Raw genomic sequence first — 21,805 nt, 5'->3', positions numbered from 1 at the left:
CCAGGTTTAAACCTGTCTTTTTTTGTCTGGGCCTGCCCTTTCGTCCCTGTCTCCATGCTAGATGTTTCTTTGGTAAGTTAAAACCAAAAAAGGAAAAGAGTACGAAGATGAGGAAGCAAGTAGTAGTTCTTTTTGGGTTTTCAAATTTGCCTTAGAGAATTGGTTGTATGTATGTCTCTGACGAGCACAACACATTGTCTTACGTCTTGTGATGGGGAATCCATGGAATGCCAGAGTTCTATTTAGGCGATTAATTCTTGAACAGTCATGAATTAGGCCAGCAAATTGTTAAAAATACTGTGTGTATTTTAAGAATTTTAACCCGGACTGAAAAGAATAAATATTTTCTCAGTTTGTCTCAAACAACTCCTTATTCCCTTTGGAAATAAGATTTCTAGTTCCAGAACTTAAAAAAAATGAAGAATAAAGACTACGATACTCCTCGAAGAGTGAAGCAAAGTGGTGGTAAAAAATGATTAAGAAAATGCACCACGAGACAAAAAAACAAATGTCAATAAAAATGTGGGTGGTATTATAATTCTGAATGCACCCACGACGGTGGGTGGTGGAGCCGTGGAGGAATAAGTTTTTGTTAAAAAACCAAGTTTTCCCTATGAAGAGGGCAAATGATGGCGGGTTGGACATAGTGTCTTTTGCATGCATGTGGCTGGTGACTCCTCATCATTGACAGCACCATCTCCTCTGCCTTGAATCCTTTCCTACTCCTCCCCATTTAGATTTTCCTTGTGGAGCTCCGAAGATCTTGCTCTTTTAAACATCATGATGGGTAGTTAAGTTGGTTGTTGCGAACTAATTGTGCTTGTCTTTTTCTTTTCTTTTTGAATTTAAGTGATTGATAAAGTGGACTCAAACTGAAACCTTGCCTTCCTTGTTTTGCCAAAGTGCAAACGAGTCTACAAGCCCGTTAATGGAGGTGACTCCTACAGTTCCTTCGCGTAATGATTGCTTCATTTTCCTTCTGCTCACATAATTCTAACTCGACAACGACAACGACAACAGTCTGCTTATAACTTCACATCTTGTCTTTGAGAACTCCCCAGCAGTTAAATCTTAGATTAATCTTTAGTTAGAGATCTCAGATTATGTGATGGGATCTAGGAATCGAGGAATAGTACACTTCATTGCGTGATTCAAGACATGTTAGGCTTGAACTCAAAGAAATGGAATTACTTTTGGGCTTCGGAAAAGAATAGATCAGTCGTAATGGAGGTGCTGGTGGCCACTTGGGGACAAATTATATATGCTCAGGAATGATGCCATTTTCTGCCTGCTTCAGAAACATAAAAGCTTGACATGGAGATGGAGTGTAGCTGAAACCAATCTCTCCAAGCATGCAGTGTTTCATCAAAACTAGAATGCATGATTAGTTTGTTTGGTCCCTACAATTCAACTAACCGAATGATAAAGACTAAGTAAATTGGGTTGGGCAAGGGTCTCTTCATCATAACATGCATGCTAACGTCAGTACACTTGCTATCCAAGATCTTTATTGTTTCAATTTGTAATTATTGTTTTGGATTCTAATTTTCTTCACATTTAGGAGGGAAAACTGGCATAAAAATGCTTCACATAGACGAAGATGTTGGGAAATCTGTTACAACATGATTAATAGGGCCTACTTAAAAGGGAAAATTGGCAAAATAAAGCTTCATTATATGAAGATGTTGGAAAATTTGTTAAAACATGATTAATGAGTATATTTGAGATCAAATTAAAATAAATTTCACTTAAATTTTTGTTAAAATTTAATCTTTAATATAAAACATTAACATGATTTAAACAAATTATGAGATCTAATTCATGAAGAATTATTTCTCTTAACTCATTGTTTGTTGCAAATTTGAATAATTTTTCACCTCAAAAAATTCAAATTTGTTGGCCACTATTTTCAAATTTATTTATTTTTTATTTATGTTGCTTAATCAAAAGTTGATGATAATAAGAATTAATTCTTAAACTTTTTAACTTTTAAAATCTATTATAAAAAAAAGGGGTGAAGGAAGAGTCCAACACAAGTTTTTTAATTTTTAGATTTTTACATACTCTTCCTTATTTTATTTTAATTTTTTATTTTTTATTTTATATATTAATTTCCTTTCAAATCTAGAGTTTAAATTTATATTGATCCAAATTAACTCCTAGAAGTTTAAAGATCCAGAATTGAAGTTGGAATTGCTATTGTTTTAAAGGGATAAGTTTAAAAAAGAATTATTATCAATTCACGTGCTAGGGACAATTTAAAGGACATAAATTTACTTCATTAAAAAAAAAAATCTGTCATGTTTCCTCAATTAAACATAATTCTATATTTTCTACATTTATTTTTTTACCCTAAAATACTAATCAAAATAATCTTACATCTTTCAATCAATTTATCCAAGATGTTTAATCGTGTGGACCCATAAACTGATCATAACACACTAATAAATAAATAAATAAACAAAACCCCATATCCAAATCTCACCAAATCAAATTCCCTTGTCTAGAATTAAGGAAATGATTGATGATTTAAAATTTGACGAACAGTTCAACATTGTTTTCCCTGGTCTCGAACTGTCTAAGCCACAATAATAATTTGAGCTGTAAAAAGAATCTAGTAATCATGATTCTGCCAAAACTTTGGAGTTGAGCCTGGCAGGCTGCAGATTAGTTTGGTGACCCCATTGGCCATGCCTTCTGGTTTTTGACCACAGAATGCAGAAGACAGCAGTTAGATTTTCAATGATAGATTTCATGTCTTCAATCTTTGAAGAATCAGTGCTCATCGACATTGCTGACACTCTTGTCTACCTCTTTAGCCAAGCTGGCTCTGTAAAGGAAGGAGCCATGTCCCTGTCCATATATTCTAATTAAAGTGCGAGGCTTTGCTCCAGAAAATCAGCTCGTCTGGTTCGCTTTGTAACCCAACAGGTCAACATCTGCATAATTTGTTCCAGTGCTTCACCAATACATCGCTGTGGGATTCTCTCAATCTTGCTAGGTGGATTCACACACTTTTGTACCGTTCAAGTATTCGTGTGTTTTTCTATAAGCATAAAGAAAGCAACATCTGTTCATACTAGAAAAGATCTTCACCATCCAATATGATCCAAATTGAAGGAAATTTCTTTTTTTTTTTTATATACAAATGAGGTCACAGCCCTCCACATTTCAGGATATGTATTCAATTATTTGTATTAGTTGTAGTGCAATATTTTAGAAGATCACATGGGAGTGAAGGTCGACCATGTGTATGTATAGATCATAGCTGAGGATTGTGAGGGCACATCTTCTTGTCAATATCCTCGCCAAGTTTTCTATGCCCAAATGCAATTAACCTTGCTGAGGCCGGGGATATCCTTTTCCTAACCCAGATTTGTGCTCTTTCTCTCTATGTGACACAGCATATGATATCATGTCTTAATTTGTAAAAAAGAAAAGAAAAGTTAAATTTTAAAGCTAAAAATAGTAAAACTTAATTAGTTTTGACCCCTCCTAGAAAAAAACGCATGTTGATGGAGAGGGGAGGGGACACATGATCATAAAGGAGCTTGAGAAATGAGACCACATTTGCAAGCAAGTTCAAGGCAAAAGTGATCGTCTTCAACAATCACGCCTAAACTGGTGGCTTCGTCTATGACAACGTTAACGCTCCCAATTTGATGACAATACTCAGATCTCATGTGAGATCGATGGTTTATGTGTGGAAGAGGGACTAGCAAGATTGGGCACGTTCAAAGTCCTCGTTAAGAAACTGCAAGTCGAAGTCAGAAGAAGGTGTCAATACCAAAAGCATTATTTTAAAAGTATTTTTAAAAATATTTTAAGTTTTTTTTTTATTTTTTTATTTTAATTTTTTTAATATTTTGATATTATAATATTAAAAATATTTTTTAAATAATAAAAAATATTATTTTGATATACTTTTCAAAAATAATCATTATTGTTATAACATAAAACACTATAAATGTAAATGATCCCTCTTGAAGTCAATAGGGTGTTGATCAATTAATCATACTTTGAGTTTACTTTCTAAAAATCACCAGTTCGAGTCCTATAAATCTTAGGACCACTGAAAATTTTCATGGTTATTAACTTTAGGGCCCATGAAATTAGTCGATGTACATGTAAACTGACTCGGACACTTACGTTAATAATAAAAAGCATTTGGACACCTGGAGACTTATTAGAACAAACATATATATATAACCATTTAGGTACAAATTAACGTCGCATGTTTAATCACGTATAGGAGAAGTCGACAATATCATAGTTGGTAGGTATCACAAGAAATTAAATAACCATTTTTATTTTATTTTATTCTAGCTTAATTTGGACCACGATAACATTAAGGCCGCATGTCGTCGTCGCATTCCATAATCTACTTGCTAATTACTTTTTTGTTTTCCTTTCTTCTAATTAAGATTCTTAATTATGTATTTACCTTATTTTATTGGAGTTGATTTTAACTTAGTGAACTAAAGCCACTTGATTTTAGAAATCCCGAATTGGCGAAGCTCATTCACTCTTAGAAATCCCAAATTGACAAGCTTTTCTAATAACAGTTGAAATTGAAAACATTTAGAAGATTTTGGTGCATAATGGAGAGGAGAATATTAAGTTAATGGTAGGTAGCACATATCATGCTAGTAAACTTCCAACTATATATTGATTTTGAAATCAATTTTTTAATAAAAAAATAACTATCAATTTTTAAAAATATTTAACCATCTCCTAACTAGCAACAACGGATTTTTAACCATATAAATGCAAATAAAAGGTTTTGAATTTCATGTTATTAGAAATTAGGGGTAGGTAAAAAAACCAAAAAACCGAGAAAAAATAACCAAAAAAACTGAATTGTGAAAAAAAACCGATTAAACCAATTAAAATTTAAAAAAACCGACCGGTTTGGTTTATAAGCCTCAAACCAAAAAAATCAAACCGAACTCAAACCGAAAAAAATAAAAAAAAAACTGAGTCAAACATGAAAAAATCGAGGCAAACCAAAAAAACCAAGCCAAAATGATTTGAACCAGTTTTTATCCTAAAAACCCGAATCAAAACCGGTCGATTTGAACCAGTTTTATTTTTTTTTAAATTCGGTTTAATTATTTTTTTTATAAAAATCAAACTAATCAAAAAAATAATCATTTCTATTATAAGTTCAAGGGAAGTTTAGTCCGAAAAGAATATATGAAATTGCAAAAGCACAATGAATCAAAAACTTAAAAAAACAAACAAATTAATGAGTTAAATGCAAATAACCCAAAAAGAAAAAGACAATAATAAAGATTATTAATTTGAAAGCATGATATCCAAAAAATGCGTCAACCTAATAACAACCAAATAGCAACATTCCAAGGAGATTCTCCTTTATATTACATGTAATGTGATTTAGGACAAAATATACCACCTTAGACAAAAACCAAATACTCCCATTGTTAATTAAATCATAGTTGTTTGCATAACAACATTAAAAAGATATCAATTATTGTTTACCTTGTTCTTTAAAGTATTGTTTATACTATTTATGTCCTGAATATATTATATTAATGTGTTTTTATGTATTTTTTTTTTTTTTATTTGTTGATATTAAAATTAATATATATATATATATATATATAATATTACCATATAACAATATAAAAAAACAAAAAAAACTAGCTGAGTTTGGTTTCGAGTATATAAACAAGTAAAAGATTGTCAAACGCTGAAGTAACGTACATTGAAGCTAAAAATTATTTCGAATGAAGAGATATGATCATTAAGGACTACACTTATCGCTCTTTTACTCAAAACCTAAGAATTATAAGTTTATATATATATATATATATATATATATATATTAGAGAATATATGAGAAGATGTTCACCCATAAGGAAGGAATTTATTTTAACACCTCGCAACTGCAAGTTTTAAGTCAAAGCATGGTCAAACACATATTTTATCTAATTAAATAATATACTATCTAAATTCAACTAATTTTGTAGGATTTGACTACATAAAAGTGTAGTTGAAGTTAGATATATAGATTGGACTTTCGGTTACAATTAGTTATCCTCTCTTATTTTTTCTAATATCAATCTTTTTTTTTTTGGAGATTAAACTTATAGTGTGTTTGTTTTTGAAGTAGAAAAATATTTTTGAATTTTATCTCAAATTAAAATTTTTTAAAAAATAAAAAATTATCTTAATATATTTTTAAATAAAAAATATTTTAAAAAACAAATTTAATTTAATTAATTAATTAAATCACTAGTCAATAAAGCCATTTTGTTTAGTTTAGGTGTTGACTAGGGTCAGGAGAGATTATGAATCAAGTAAAAATGATTGGAAATCACATGGGTGGGTGATGGTTGCGAAACAGGCACGCTTTAATCGCAGGCAATCATGGACCCAGTGTCAGGCTGGTCCGTGTGGATCAAACCGTACGTGCCCCTCTTACGTGGACCAGCGCAATTGGTCCATGTCCAAAACTTTTTTTAAAAAAATAAAAAAATTGCCAATTGATGGCACATAGGGGTGGTGGACTTGTGGAGCTTTACTAGATTCATAATTCTACATGACACGCTACACGGTAAATTGTTCGGCTCCTTTTTATATTTAAGAAAAGAAAGGAGAAAAACTCATTTAGCTACCATTTGACTAATTAGTAATATTTTATTAGTTATTTTTTATATTTAATTAAATAAATTAATATAACTAGAAGAGAAAATTCTTAAATGAAAATACTTTTATTATTTTTGATGGGTCTTGAATTTTTATTTTCTTTTATATTTATCTCTTTCTTCAAACTATGTTAAGAAATTAACTAATAGAAAAATACAAATTATTTTTATAGCACGTAAATTTTTCTCATTAAATTGGAGACCCCCTTACTCTCTCTATAAAAAAAGCTTTCGGGAAGCGCGAAGAGCAGCCACTAATATCATGGCGAAGGTTATACCTTAGAAAGTCAGCGACAAGAAAAAATTAGTATAAAAGAAAGTTTGATTACCCACATGTAATATTCTCATAAATTATTAATTTTATGGGAATTCAAAAATAAAAACCTTAAACTATCTATAAACTATATATTTAGATAGTGTTTGAAATTGTGATAACTGTTATTTTTTAAAGTGTTTTTTATTTAGAAGTGCATTCAAATAATTTTTAAATTTTTTTGACATCAGCATATTAAAATAATTTAAAATAAAAAAAATAAAAAATAAAAAATAATTTTTTTGAAAAATAATTTTTAGCCACAAAATTATTAATTGATTGATCTTAAAGTCAACTTTAACTCCACCTAATTTTTTTCCTTCTTTCCGCCAAATTTCAAATTATCGGAGATAATCTCCGCAGCTAATAATTAAAGGTAGTTTAGTGGGCACGTAAAATAGGCTTAAAGTTGATGAAATGACACAACTTAAAACAAGAGCATTGATGTAGATAGTGCGTTCTTAATATGACGTGTAATGTATTTTTAAAATTATTTTTTATTTTAAAATGTATTAAAATAATATTTTTATTTTCAATATAAATACTTGGCAATCATCGTAAAATATTTAAAAAAAATATATAAATCATTATTCCTGGAACTGGGATTAAATTATCCTTCATGTTCGCCTTTCTATATCTCTCTGTCTCTCACTGGACATGGAAATAAGAGATGAACACTGTGTTGCAGCTAGGTTTGAGCTTTTCTTAATGGGGTCCAGTAGCCTGGATCCATCGCCGACCCCATTAAATCTCTTACAGGCCTCCACTGGAAATCACAACCGCTGGTCACGCCTCAACTTCTGCTTGACGCAATGCTCTCTAACATGTGGTGTTTGATACCGTGTGAATAGTTGTTGTTTTTTTTATTTAAAATATATTAAAATAATATTTTTATTTTTAATATTAATAAATTCGAATAATTTAAAATAAAAAACTAATTTTTAAAAAATCATTTAAAAAAAAAACATGATGTGACCTTGCAAACAAGCAGTGCCTCCATTACTTTTATATAATGTACTGAATTTGTACCTTTTTAAGCTAATAATACTACTACTACTTTTTCCACGTACTATCCTTTTGATTTCTTCACTGATGTCACGTTAAGTCATTGGGATGACAATTTAGGAATGGATTAATTTTTTTATATGATGAATAATAAATAAAATATAAATATTGTTAAATTTATATACATTTTAAAATTATATATATATATATATATAATATTTATATTTTTTAAAATTCAATATAATATATACAATATTGACACACACACACATATATTATTTTAATATTTTATTGAATATTAAATAATAATCAAATAATAAATACTCAAAATTTGATAAATAATAAATAGAATATGCATATATAAAAAAAACCTCGGTCTGTGGATTCCAGTGACATCCCTATTAACTCAGCATAGAATATAGTAGCCATCAAGGGTATTTACGTATTATCGTGCACAAATAGAAGGACTAACATATATATTATCATCGAATGTAAATAATACAATGCTCACCAGCAAACCCCATTTTATTTTATTATTCATTGTTTTTTCCTGATTTTATACCGGTAAATAAAAAGAAATCACTAGTACTAGTTTTTTTTTTAAAAAAAGTTTAGCATTAAGAGCTTGTAAAATATAATTTCCAGTCAATTCGGTGATAGGCTTCCAAATTTAAGGACATATGCGTATAAGGTTTATAATTGGATAGAGTATTAGATACGTGCCAGAAAGAGGGATTGGAGGAGTTAATTTTGTTCTTTTCTTCCTCTCTTTTTTCACACACGAAGAAGTAGATTAATGATGGGTTTGTTGGAAAATTCCAAGTGGTGCCCTTTTAGCTTGCCTTGCCTCCTCTTTAAGTAGTGAAGCTCCCATGCTCTGAGCCCTTCACACCCTTCCATTATCTCTCTCCCTCTCCCTCTGTCTCCCCCTTTGTCTCTCTTTCTGACTAAAGTAGAAGGGTGTTTCTGTAGTAGTGAAGAGGGAAAATGGCAATGAGTAGTCTGCTTTGCTTTACAACTAGTCTACTGATAATGATGTCATTGATGTGGAAGGGTGAAGCTAGAATCCCTGGTGTTTACAGCGGGGGTGCTTGGCAAACTGCTCATGCTACCTTCTATGGTGGTGCTGACGCCTCTGGCACCATGGGTATGTATCTGTATCTGTATCTTACGACCCACATTAATTAAACCTGATCAATTGAGCTAGGTCTTAATCTCAATTGATTAGCTTTTAACAGTTTGTTTTGGACTTGAAATCTCATAATGTGGGATGCATCGGTCTGAAAATGAAGCTGCTACTTGCACGTACAATTTTAGCCACCAGTAGATGTTAATAAGAGTAATTAATCTGTATTTGTGTGCAGGAGGAGCTTGTGGATATGGAAATCTATATAGCCAAGGGTATGGAGTGAGCACTGCAGCTCTAAGCACCGCGCTGTTCAACAACGGGTTAAGTTGCGGTGCTTGCTTTGAAATAAAGTGCGCAGATGACCCACAATGGTGCCACTCAGGCAGTCCATCTATTTTAATTACCGCAACCAACTTTTGCCCACCAAATTATGCACTTCCTAGTGACAATGGAGGCTGGTGCAACCCTCCTCGCCCCCACTTCGACCTCGCCATGCCCATGTTCCTTAAGATCGCAGAGTATCATGCCGGTATCGTCCCTGTTGCCTACCGCCGGTCAGTGACTTTCTAAACTCTGTTTTTCTCTGTTCTTGCCCTGTTTACATATGGCTCTAGATTCGAACTCTTTCAGTTAACACTCGGAAAACAACACTACCACTTTCCTTTCTAACTTTACACTACATAGAGTTTTGGTTTTTTTTTTCTTGATGAACATCCGAACTTGGATACATTGGACTCTGTAAATATATACTAATTTCACCACTCCTTTTAGTCGTCGTCCCCTTTGCAACATCGTTTCTTCTCCATATATATGGATAAACAGGACTCCTAGCAAGAAAAACTTCCATGCCAAGATGTAATTTGGCCCAATAAACCCTAATGGTTCTACAGCAATAAAAATGTATTCAAAATGTTGGTAAAGGGAGATCCAGAATATGTGCGGAACCCACCCTTTTTTGGGTGGGACGTTACCGCTTTTGTCAACAAAGTTCTTATCTTTAAAGTCTTATTGTGACCCAAACAGGATAGGCTCAGGCTGGTGGTGTAATCACACAAATCCTGTTGGGTTTGTTAGACCTCAACAACTTGTGCTGTGTCTTTTTGCTTATTTTAGCCATGGGACAGTTTATGGTCACTTTCTGCGGTTTGTCTTGACACTCACAGATCATCTTTAATGTAAAAGTACCAATCCACCCTTGCCCATCACAGTTTGTGTTTACATGCTAAAATCACGCCCCGGGATACACGCCTATGCTTGAACTTTTTTATAATTTTATTGTTTTTATTTTTTGCAATTACGAAAATGTCCCGACGGTGCTGATGTCGTGCAATGCAGGGTGCCATGCCGGAAGAGAGGAGGCATAAGGTTCACAATAAACGGGTTCCGTTACTTCAACTTGGTATTGATCAGCAACGTGGCGGGTGCAGGGGATATCGTGCAGGTGAGCGTGAAAGGTTCGAAGACTGGTTGGATGAGCATGAGCCGTAACTGGGGTCAAAACTGGCAGTCAAACGCCGTTCTGGTTGGTCAGTCACTCTCTTTCAGGGTCAGGGCCAGTGACAGACGCTCTTCCACCTCATGGAACATTGTCCCTGCCCACTGGCAGTTTGGTCAGACTTTTACCGGCAAGAATTTCAGGGTCTAATTCTTTCTTACTTTATATTTAACTACCACCGTCTATCTCCACGGTCAAGAACCTAAGAATTCAAGTTTCCCGCCATAATTTCTTATTTCCGTTTTTACCCTTATCGGCTCTTTTTTTTTACCCGGTGGGTTGTTGTTGTTGGGGATGTGAAAGTAAAAGGTGAGGCTATAATTAGTAGGGACTTCAAAAATGGAAAGTGAAAATTGGGGGACTGTTTGTTTTTCTTTCTTTTTTTTACTATCTGATTGGTGTGTTTCTCGACTTTCAAGTTGCGGTGAGGCGGAGGCGGAGGCGGCTGCGCAAACGATGGTTAGCCCGCTGGTACTAATACTACATATATACGTATAGTAAGCAATGTATGATGATGGTATACGTTTTGAGAAGTGTATTGTAGTAATTTATAGTTGCTGATCAATTGCAAGGATATTTGGTTTGTTTTTCCATGTTAACCGTTCCTGTGTTCCTTGGTTTTTTTTTTTATTTATTGGCCCAAGTAAAAATTAAACAAATTACATTTCAAATAAAGTGAATAAGAATAAAGTATGAATGGGGCTTTGCGATGAGGCAATTTACAAAAGGAATAAAGGATGCATACGAAGGAACCATCATCTAAATGTTTGTTTTATATGTACATCTATTAGTACACAAGTGGTACCCCAGCATTAACATGGTCATTTAAAAAGAAATGAATATATATATATATATATATATATATAGAAACTATTTTATTTTTTTATTGAATAATAAATAATAGTTAAATAATTAATATTTATTTAAATATCCGAAACTCAACATATTATTTATAAATATTTAAATTTCTCACCAAGTAGGTAAGTTGTAAATATTAAAAAATCCAACATGTGAATACCCATCATCATTTCTAACTACAATTGATTATTGATTAAGAAACCACATGAATAATTGCAAAAGTTGAGGATTTCTATCCAAGGGGCGAATAACTTTAACCTTGATGAATAAAATATGATTTTACATAATAAAAGGAATGTGCTTTTATATTATTATACTATACTTTGAAAGGTAAGGTATGGGAAAAACAATATGAATATAATGTGAATATAGATTTATTGTACTATGGACTACAATTTAGATATAGAATATTTATATTGTGGACGATACTGTAGTATTATGAGAGCGTTATTTTATTGTTTTTTAATAAAAAATTGATGCTGAGTGTATTGTTTTTTTTGTTTCCTGTATCAAAAGCTGTTAGATTTTATTTGGCAATCAAACCCAATATTATTAGGTATAATTAGGTTTGGTTAAGTAGCCAGATCCAATGTTATTGGATGTGGCTTAGGCTTGAAAGCTAGACCAAAATCGTTTCTAAAAAAATATTGAGTCTGGCTTAGAAACTGAATCTAAATTGCTTGAACGCAAATATAAATGTTTATTTGCTAGTGGTATAGGTCCCAAAACTTTAAAATTTTTAAAAATAGTGATTGCAAGCCAAGCCTGTATAAAGAAGAGATAATGATTAATGAAGAACAGTGAAAAAAAATTATTGGGTCTGGCTCAACATCTTTAAAATACTATTATTATAATTTTAAAATATAAAATGGTCTATAACTTCCTATTCTTAAACTTACATTGATATGTTTTTTTTCTTTACAAGAGTAATTTTTAAGTTCAAAAAAACTAAAAAGTTAAAAACGATCATAATAAAATCAATGACATATAGGCATATCATTTCAATAAAATTCAATGATATAAATGTCTATGTGTACATAAAGATTTTGAACTTGAGTTACATAAAACATTACCATCTTCATCATGTGTAATTAAAAAATAATAACAGAAAAGCTTATCATTTAAATTTAAAAAACTCGAGCTAAACCATGTTATTACATAATCGCAGAGAACACGGGTAGGACAAATTAAGGCTTCCCAGATTTAAGAGAAAGTTCATAAATGTCTTTAATTTATTTATTTTTTAACCCTTTGCTGAGGAAATTGCGTTATGTCCTGTTGATGTCCATTCGAAGGACACAAGGGAAAAAGACAAGGAACGAAAGGGGGAACATTAGAAAGCACCAGTTCATTATTAAAAGATAATATAAATTAAAATTTTAAATTTTACTCAATAATTTAAACTATTGTTTTACTATGCTTCTAAGACTGAATTTCTGTAGGAACTGAGCTCGGCTATTTTGGAAGGGACGAGCTCATATCCAAGGGAATCTAGGTCTGATCATCACCTTCACCTTCACCAGGATCATAATCATCTTCCTCTGCAGGAACATAATCAATTAGCCCGCTAGTTACAGATAGCAGCAAACAGAAACATTTCAAAAATGTGAAATTGTACCCATTTAGCAGGAGAGGACAGAATCCCATTTCCTTCGAGGAACAAGTTCTTGACCAGCAAGTGCAGCAACATGTAAAGTCACATCACGGAAGGCTGAATACGCGTTTGCATTAAGCGAACCGCACTCGCACATGGCGTGGGGTTGGGTCTGTGAATGCTGTGTGTTACATGTGAGTAGAATCTTGTTGCTCTCTTGCGTCTTTTGTCCATTTTACGACGCAAAAGATAGACCTCCGGATCCCTACAGCCTGAAAAAAGGAAAAACAAACACCACTTTGGATGCCTTGCCTTGCACAAATTTCCTCCTCTTTTTGCACAGTTCGGCTGTGGGGCTCAAACGATCCCTCGTGATATGCGCTCATTATGTGCCTTCATGTGGTCACTTTCGTGCTAGAGTACTGATTCAAGAACAAGCCTATAGCAGCTAGAGTTTGTCCATGAATAAGTAACATGCTTCTTTATATATATATATATATATATAAACCTTGATTCTTGAACGGCGAATCACCTTGGACGAGCCACCTAGCCTTACTCCAAGAATGATATATTAACCTAGTGGTGGAAGAGGCTTGTTTCTTTTCACCTCATCAAGATTCAAACCTCACTGTGCACGTCTGTCACCCTCATGGTGCCTTACATGCTCACTGGATTTGCAGGATATTCAGTTGGCCGTGGGATTAGTCGTGGTGCGCGCAAGCTGGCCCGGACAACCACGTAAATAAAAAAAAAATAATGATATTTTGTCTTTGATTCCCTATCAGCAATGCTGTCAACCCATGTATAATCAGAAATCTGACAAAATAGATAACACTGCAGCAAAGACAGTTTTCTACCTTGAGCCTTTCTTCAGCAGAGCTTGGTCCGAGCCCACTGAGCCAATCTTCCTAAGGCATCCAAGAAATAAGAAATGGAGACTTGCTCTATCACGTTGCTTCTGTCCATCCTTGCACTACCCAAGCCTTATACTGGGACGAAGCCCGCCATTAATGTAATTGGTATGCAACTTCGACCCATGTCAAAATCAAGAAAAATAACATGAGCTACTACTGTATAATAAAATTACTTGTTACTCGATTAATTTTAGTGACAAACCAAAAGTTCAAATCTTTTTTTTTTTTTTTCAATTACGAGCACAATACTAAACAATCACTTCAAGTTGGGAATGCCTAACTTGGATATCTTGAATACATGCAAAACAAGTTATTTATTTGGCTTAAAAAATTCTTTGATACTTGATGTCAGTGATTGAGGAAATGAGCCTTTAAAATTGTATTGTGTTTGTTTATAGAATATAGTTTAGAGAGATAGATTTTTTTTCTCTTTCTAAAAAAGTTGATTCATTATCTTGGGTTTAAGGTTGTTTATAAAATCTTAAACTCACGAGGACGTGTTGATACAAATATAAAGTGAAAAATAAATTTGCCATTTATAATTTTGAATTACTTAAAAACACGGGTCTATAATGATAATTTGGTCATTATAAAATTTATCTAAGTTTAGTAAATTGTATATTATTGATCATAAAATCAATACTCAAGCAATATGTGATCATGAGATATACTTTAATTTAATGCATTTATGCTTTGTCATCATAATTTATAATAAGTAGATTAATTGACTTCAAGATATACCTTAAATTAATAAGTAGATTGATCTGAGGGTAATGATTGACTTCAAGATGTGTATACTCATCTAAAATTGAGTCTAGATAGGATTCCAATAAGTTTTTTTTATGAAGTTGTTGGCTTATTGGGTTTATAAATATTTATAATAAATCTATTCGTAAATTTTAATTTAATTTGATTGTAGAACCACAATTATTATTGGAATTCATCATTTGAAATTAATATATTTTATATCTAAAACATTGGGATTTAATTATTCAATCATTTAATAGTTGAGTTTTAATATTTGTCGACTTTTCTAAACGAAAATGGAAGAGTAACATTGAAAACTCTTAGTTAACGGCAAAATTGATATTTGCGATAAGGAAGAATTAAAAAATTAATCAACAAGGAAAGTCATAGTCGCCGTCTGTGGGAATCGAACCCACGACCACATGGTTAAAAGCCATGCGCTCTACCAGCTGAGCTAAGACGGCTTTTGCTTTGTTAGTGAATTGCATACTTAATATTTACATACATCCACGTACCCATTGGCAAATGCCGTCCATGCCAGTAGGGCCTGAGCTCATCCTCTTGTTTTTTTTTTCTCCCCTCTCAATCCTCAATAATCCACAGTTCATATTATAACGAGTGCATATAAGAGACCCGTTAAAAATTATTGAAATATATTTATTCTACTTCATCTATAGTTGAATTGTCATAAAAAATAAAAATTAAATATTTGAATGGGAATAAATGGTATTATTAAAAATATCAAATAGCTTGATAGTATTTTAAATTGTCAACAATAATTTTTATAGCCAAAAAGAAAAGTAAAAGTTGATTGGAGCACTAAATCTTAATAATTTTCCTAAGAAAACTCGTGTATAAAATAACTCCTTTTGTTTTCTTAAGTATCTCCAGAGAAAATGAAAAATAAGATTTTTTATTTAAACAATTTTTTTTCAAATTAGATAAATAGAAAACACGAATTTTCAATTCTCCAACTTATAATCATTCTCAATATATATATATATATATATATATATTCAGCTTCTCTCATTATTATTTTTTCATTTTTTTATATAGAAAACACGTGTTTTTATCTTTTTTTAGGTAAAAAAAAATATCTTTTATTGTTTATATAAATTTTTAAACTCATATTATATGTAGTTTTTATTAATACAAGAGCTTCTTTCCGTTTTTTAGGATTTTAAGAGATGTACAAGTCACATCAATCTTTTTTAAAATACATTTCCATTTTTTTTTTATTCTTCTGTTGATCATAAAAAAATAATTACAATATTATGAATCGTATCACTTGTTCATATATATAATAAAATATATTAAAATTAATTAGTATGATGTTATAAGAAAAAATCAATAAAATTTAAATAAGCTTTCATATATAAGTACAAAATTTATAAAATCTTGAATATTTTTTATTTGAACACAATATTATGAATCATATCACTCGCTCATATATATAATAAAATATATTAAAATTAATTAGTATGATGTTATAAGAAAAAATCAATAAAATTTAAATAAGCTTCCATATATAAGTACAAAATTTATAAAATCTTGACATTCTTGACAGATTTATTTCCTAGTTTGAAATTCTTTTTCAAAAAATATAATAGACATTAGCGTAATGAGATTCTTTAAACCTTTACTTTTTAAAATTCTCATGAAAAAAGATAATAAAATAATCACGTCATAATACATGAGTTATATTTACTAAGAAAAAAGGAAAACAAATCCTCAAATATCCAAAGAAAAAAAATAAAATAAGTTATTATATTTTGCAGGGAGTGTATCTAGAGTAGACACAACTGCATGTTCGTAATTTCCATAAAATTGAATTAAGTGGAAGAAAATAGAACTACATTGTGACTTTTGTTAAATTATAAGCAAGCTATCTAGAAATTATGCATAACGGTTAATGAGAAATGATTAAACTAACATCGTGAATGAGAGAAGTACTTGTCACAAGGGTAAAGTTTCAGCCAAAATTAATTGTTGGCAAGCTAGCACCCACTAATTAATACAATCTTTTTTTATTAATTCATTCGTGTTTATCATAACTAAGTGTTTTTCATGTCAACAAAGGTTCTCTAGACTCCCAAACATTGTAAATAAAATATAAAACCGAAATGTTCAATGAGAATAATTTCTCGCTATAAAATATAAGAATGAGAATAATTCTTAAAGATAATTGCTTAATAACAATTGCGCATAAAGCACATGGAGAAGCACATGGAGACCATTAGTAACGACAGGTGAAATGAAATAGATGACAATGTTATTGTTAATATACATTTAACACTAGTTGATGAATTATTATTATAGTAGAGGAAAAAACTGCGAGAAAGATATGAAATGTTCCAACAAAATTATATGAGTTCAAGTTTTTATATAATAAGTTTTTCTTGAAAAGAAAATTTTATACTCTTCGAATGGCAAAAACCACATCAACATAATAAAAATTTTATTTTCACAACTCACTATGTTGGGTCAGCGAATAAAGGAAAATAAATGTTCGGAGCTTCTACTTTAAAGTTTGCTTAATTCATATGATTAGCAACTTATTATAATCTTGAACAAATTATTATTTTCACAACTTACTATCTAGTCTTCAATGATGTTGTGGTTGTTATATTGGAAGAAAAAAAATAGGCTAAAAAACAAGGAATATAGAGTTAATAGTTCACACTAAGCAAATGTGTTATTGGTGTTATGAGGAAGATTAATCGAGCATGGTTCTAGTGGGAGTCAAAGACTAGAAAAGTTTAAATCAAGAAATAAAAATACTATATAATGTACAATATAATAGAAAATAGCAATTTAAAAAGGATTGTTGGTATAAAAAGGTTGTAGAGAACACCCTGAAGTTGTCAAAACCTCAAGGATGTATAGCATGAACTTCAAATTATAGAGATATTTTTTATATATAACAAAACATCAATAGTCTTTAATGATAGAAAAGAGCTTGTTAATATTTGTTTACTGAATTCATAACATGACACATGATTTCACATAAGAATTAGTTTGATCATATATATTAACCCATCTTTGAAGACTTAGTGTTAATGGTTATAATCATGCCTTAAAAATAGCTGGCATCAACATCATCAAATTAAAGATGTATGATGGTTGAATTCATACTATTTAAGAAATACAACATGTGAAAAGTTTTAAGAAGATTTTCAAACTTTTATCTTTGAGACAACTAGATAGTCTTGCTTTAAGATTTACTCTCCTATACAATAGCCTCCGTCCATATAAATGGATAGAAAATATAAGAAAAAAAATTAAATTACTTAAACAACCTTATCATATTGGGGTGTGTGTGTATTTTGTTACCTAATTGTTTGTATATTTTTAAGCAATTATTGAGATTTTGATTAGTCGATAGCTCTAAGCTAAAAAAAAATTCCTTAGATTTATAATAGGCACATCATGATCTACATTATCTAATTGAAGAACTCCTGAAAAACTTGCATTAATGATTATGATTAAAAAAAAATAAAGTGCATGATGAATAAGTTTTATTAAAAGCCTTGTAAGAATTATATTCTTTTCAATGTTGGTTGATGAATGCTGAACTTAAATATCACAAACACTTGCAAAACAATGCTAGGAGACCCTTTAATGCTTAAGCTGGTACTGGTGATGGAGGAAATAAACCTTTAAGGTTGTATTGTGTTTGTTTATAAAATAAAGATTTGAGAGAAATAAGATGTTATTTTCTTTTAAAGAGGTTGATTCCTTACCTTGGGTTTAAGGTTGTTTATAGAGCCTTGGTGTGTCTATACAAGAATATATTAGTCAATGTGTTTGTCACCTATAATTTTGGACTACTTAGAGACACAAGTCCTTAGAGACACAGGTCTATAGTGACAATTTATCCACTATAAAATCTATCCAAGTTTTATAGGATCTTAAAAGAGTCTTGTTTTGGAAGTCCAAGATTGAGTCTAGATGGGATCCTAAAAAGTTTTCTATTTAAAGTTGTTATTTAAAGTTGTTGTCTTATTGGGTATTATAAACACCTTAGATCCAATGAAGAGATTGGTGTTCTAAACTTGTTCTCTCTCAAATTTAGTTAAATATATAATGTGTCACATGACATGTCTATATATATAAAAGGGTGTAATCCATAATTAAATCTTGGATGTTTGGTTGAGTTTCATGATCCATTATAATTTTAATAGTGTTTTTTTTTTTTTTTATCCTACTCAAATTTTATAACTCTCAAATTATATAATAGGGATATAGATCACGTAACCATCAACCATCAATAAAGACGTCAATATTAAATAACTCGATTGAATAAATTTTATATATATATATAAAAAAAAAAACTTGAGAAACACTTTTATTAGATTTTTGCTTTGAATTTTGCAATATAATAACAGGAACTCAATAATATTATTCATTGATTCTGGATTGTGGAGTACTGGTGTAAAACTAGGCTAAATACGGCCGGTCAATCTGATAGCATCAGAGATTCGTACTAAAAATCTTTGATCAATTCCTAGTGCACTGAAAGAGGGCCTTGTAGTAATTGTACAGTACCATTCATTTCCCGCTTCCTAGGTCTGCATCTCTCTCTCTCTCCCTCTCTGTCTTTCAAGGATTCTAACTAATCTAAGCTTGGATTATCGTGGTCGTCTTAGAAAGAAACTAAATCACATTAGTCACATGCTCTCCTCCCACCTTCTTAGTATATGTTTATACATCACACACAGAACATGCACCCATCTTGCAATCTTGCTCTACGTCTCTAGCCATCTCCCTCCCTCCCCCCCTCCCTCTCTCAGCTCGCCATGTCCGGTGTTTGGATATTTGACAAGAACGGAGTGGCTCGCCTGATAACAAATCCTACAAGAGAGTCTTTCGAGCAGAAAGAGCCACCCCATCCAGGCACAGCCACGGCTCCTGGGGCTAGACCCAGGGTCCTTGTCTATCTCCCAGCAAACCATGCGATCCGTTCCTACACCGAACTCGAGCAGCGACTAGCAGAACTTGGCTGGACTCGCTACTATAACTCCAACCAGACCAACCTTCTGCAATTTCACAAGTCCGACGACTCGGCCCATCTCATTTCTCTTCCTCGAGATTTCGATAGCTTCAAACCTCTCCACATGTATGATATTGTCGTGAAGAATCGATCTTTCTTTGAAGTTCGAGATCCTGCAGCGAGTTAAGGTATCGGTATTGTCTTTCACCATAACAGTTTTTCAAATACAACAGAAAGGGTTATATAACTACTGTTTTAGTCTAGCGGCTGGTACGTAGCCATAACATGTAAATTAGGACTTTAATTTAGTATAAATAGCGATTTAATTTCATGGTTCCCTCTTTTTCCTCAGCAAAATGCTTGTTGTTTAGGGGATGGGAATTTCGAGAGAGTGCGCATGTTGTCTGGTTAATGTAATTTGTTCTGGTCTGCGTTAGTGTTCTTGAAACTCCCTCTTCCCTCTCTTTAATTCTTCTTCTTCCTGGTCATTCTGCTTCTTGTGTTATAGTTATAATTTTATTTTCTTATTTAATTTGTTGTGAATATATATTGTTAGCTGAAGACTGTATATTACATCTATAATTAAGATTGTGTAAAACACCTGCATCAAGCTTGAACGGCTCAAGGAGAGGATTCCTCGATTGCAATCCAACCATCAAAGGCAAGAAATTACAAACTCATATGTCTGTCATAGATACTCCTCAAGGAATTCTATCTAATAAAAAAGAAAAAGGTGAATTACTAGTTGCTTTTTTATTTATTTTTGTGAAGCTGAGGACCTAGAGGTCTACGAGTAGAAGGTGAAGTTTAATGCAGAGGCTGTTACATAATGTTCAATCAATGGAACAGATCCCGTGTTTGTACGTACACGGCTCTAAAGTCTGTACCCATAGCCATAGGTTCCAGGAGAGGATCGATCATGCATGATCTTCCTAACTTTGAACACTCACGTGCCCCTGAAATTTACAGTACGTTACTACGTACGTTGTGGGTGGGGACGACATTCTCCGTACGTAGTTCTGCGTTTTCACTCTTTCTTGTTACACCATGGTGGTTATGGACCTTGGGGTCATTGATTCGACCTCATAGATTAATAATACATTACACTAAAAATAAAGTATAGATTGAATTGAAATATCATAATTTAAAAAGATTTAATTAAAATGTTATAAACAAATCAAAGCTATATTTCATAACCAAACCTTTTCAGCTGCTCTCTTCGTAGTAGTATAGAAACTAATAAATGTTAAAAAATCATTGCCACTTTCATCTCTTCTTCTTCAACAAATCAAGGTGACCACTTTATCTCATTCTTAATTTTATGGATTTGGTTGTTATTTTGTGATTATTCTAGGGTTTAAGTTATTATTGTTCGGATTTATTTTGTTAGATTGAGTTTAGTTGAATTTAGATCGATTAGATATAAATTGATGCTATAACTTACATTAATTAGTTATAAATTAGATCAATTAGAGTTTTATAATGAATTTTATGACTATATGGAATAATATGAGAATTTTATCCAATTGAAGTAATAAGCAATGTTATCAAAAATACGTTTTGACGTGTAAAATCATATGACTTTACGAGTCAAAACATATAAAATATGTAAAATCAGGTTAAAAACTCAAAAATCAGTATAATCGATCAAACCCAGTCAAACTCGCTCAAAATCAGTCAGACTCGTAAAATCGAACCGATTTCACTGTGAAAATCAAATAAGTTGCTGAGTACATTTTAATTTATTGACTTTTTTTTCTTATTATTTTTTAGACTATCACATCCTCTAGAACAAAGAAAGGTGACTTGCTTGCTGTTGATGTCAATACTGGACTGGAAATAAAAATTAGTTTTATGATCTTTTTATATGAGAGAATTGAAGTGAGTTTTTAGAATTGACAATGAAGGATGCCAGTGTTTGGAACCCCCAACCTGTCTTGTTCCTCTTCCTGAAGGATATAAACACCCAATTGATTGGCCTGCAAGCAGGGAAAAGATATGTTCTATAAGTTTTTGCAAGTTCATTGAATGCCTATCATTTTCTTGTAGTGTTGGATTAATACTATGTGTTGTTGCAGATATGGTA

The 21,805-nt window shown here is 31.7% G+C and overlaps 2 protein-coding genes and 1 non-coding gene across 3 annotated transcripts; 2 read left to right on the top strand and 1 right to left on the bottom strand.

Moving 5' to 3' along the window:
* The first annotated feature begins 8,869 nt into the window (after positions 1–8,869).
* Positions 8,870–11,212, top strand: LOC118053717 (expansin-A4). Its single transcript, XM_035065048.2, has 3 exons — positions 8,870–9,136; positions 9,354–9,672; positions 10,454–11,212. The coding sequence occupies exons 1-3, from the start codon at positions 8,977–8,979 to the stop codon at positions 10,761–10,763; spliced, it is 789 nt and encodes a 262-aa protein (XP_034920939.1). The 5' UTR covers positions 8,870–8,976; the 3' UTR covers positions 10,764–11,212.
* A 3,905-nt stretch (positions 11,213–15,117) lies between these two features.
* On the bottom strand, positions 15,118–15,190 carry TRNAK-UUU (transfer RNA lysine (anticodon UUU)). The gene has a single exon. It is a non-coding gene; the product is annotated as a tRNA-Lys (tRNA).
* Positions 15,191–19,525: 4,335 nt separating this feature from the next.
* Positions 19,526–19,906, top strand: LOC118053788 (flowering-promoting factor 1). The gene has a single exon (XM_035065166.1). It carries the CDS (start codon positions 19,526–19,528, stop codon positions 19,904–19,906), a length of 381 nt encoding a protein of 126 aa, XP_034921057.1.
* The last annotated feature ends 1,899 nt before the right edge of the window (positions 19,907–21,805 follow it).

This window comes from Populus alba, chromosome 9 (genome assembly GCF_005239225.2).
Source record: "Populus alba chromosome 9, ASM523922v2, whole genome shotgun sequence".
NCBI classification, from domain to species: Eukaryota; Viridiplantae; Streptophyta; class Magnoliopsida; order Malpighiales; family Salicaceae; genus Populus; species Populus alba.
The sequence above is the reverse complement of the archived record's forward strand: the minus strand, read 5'-3'. Positions and strand labels throughout refer to the sequence as shown.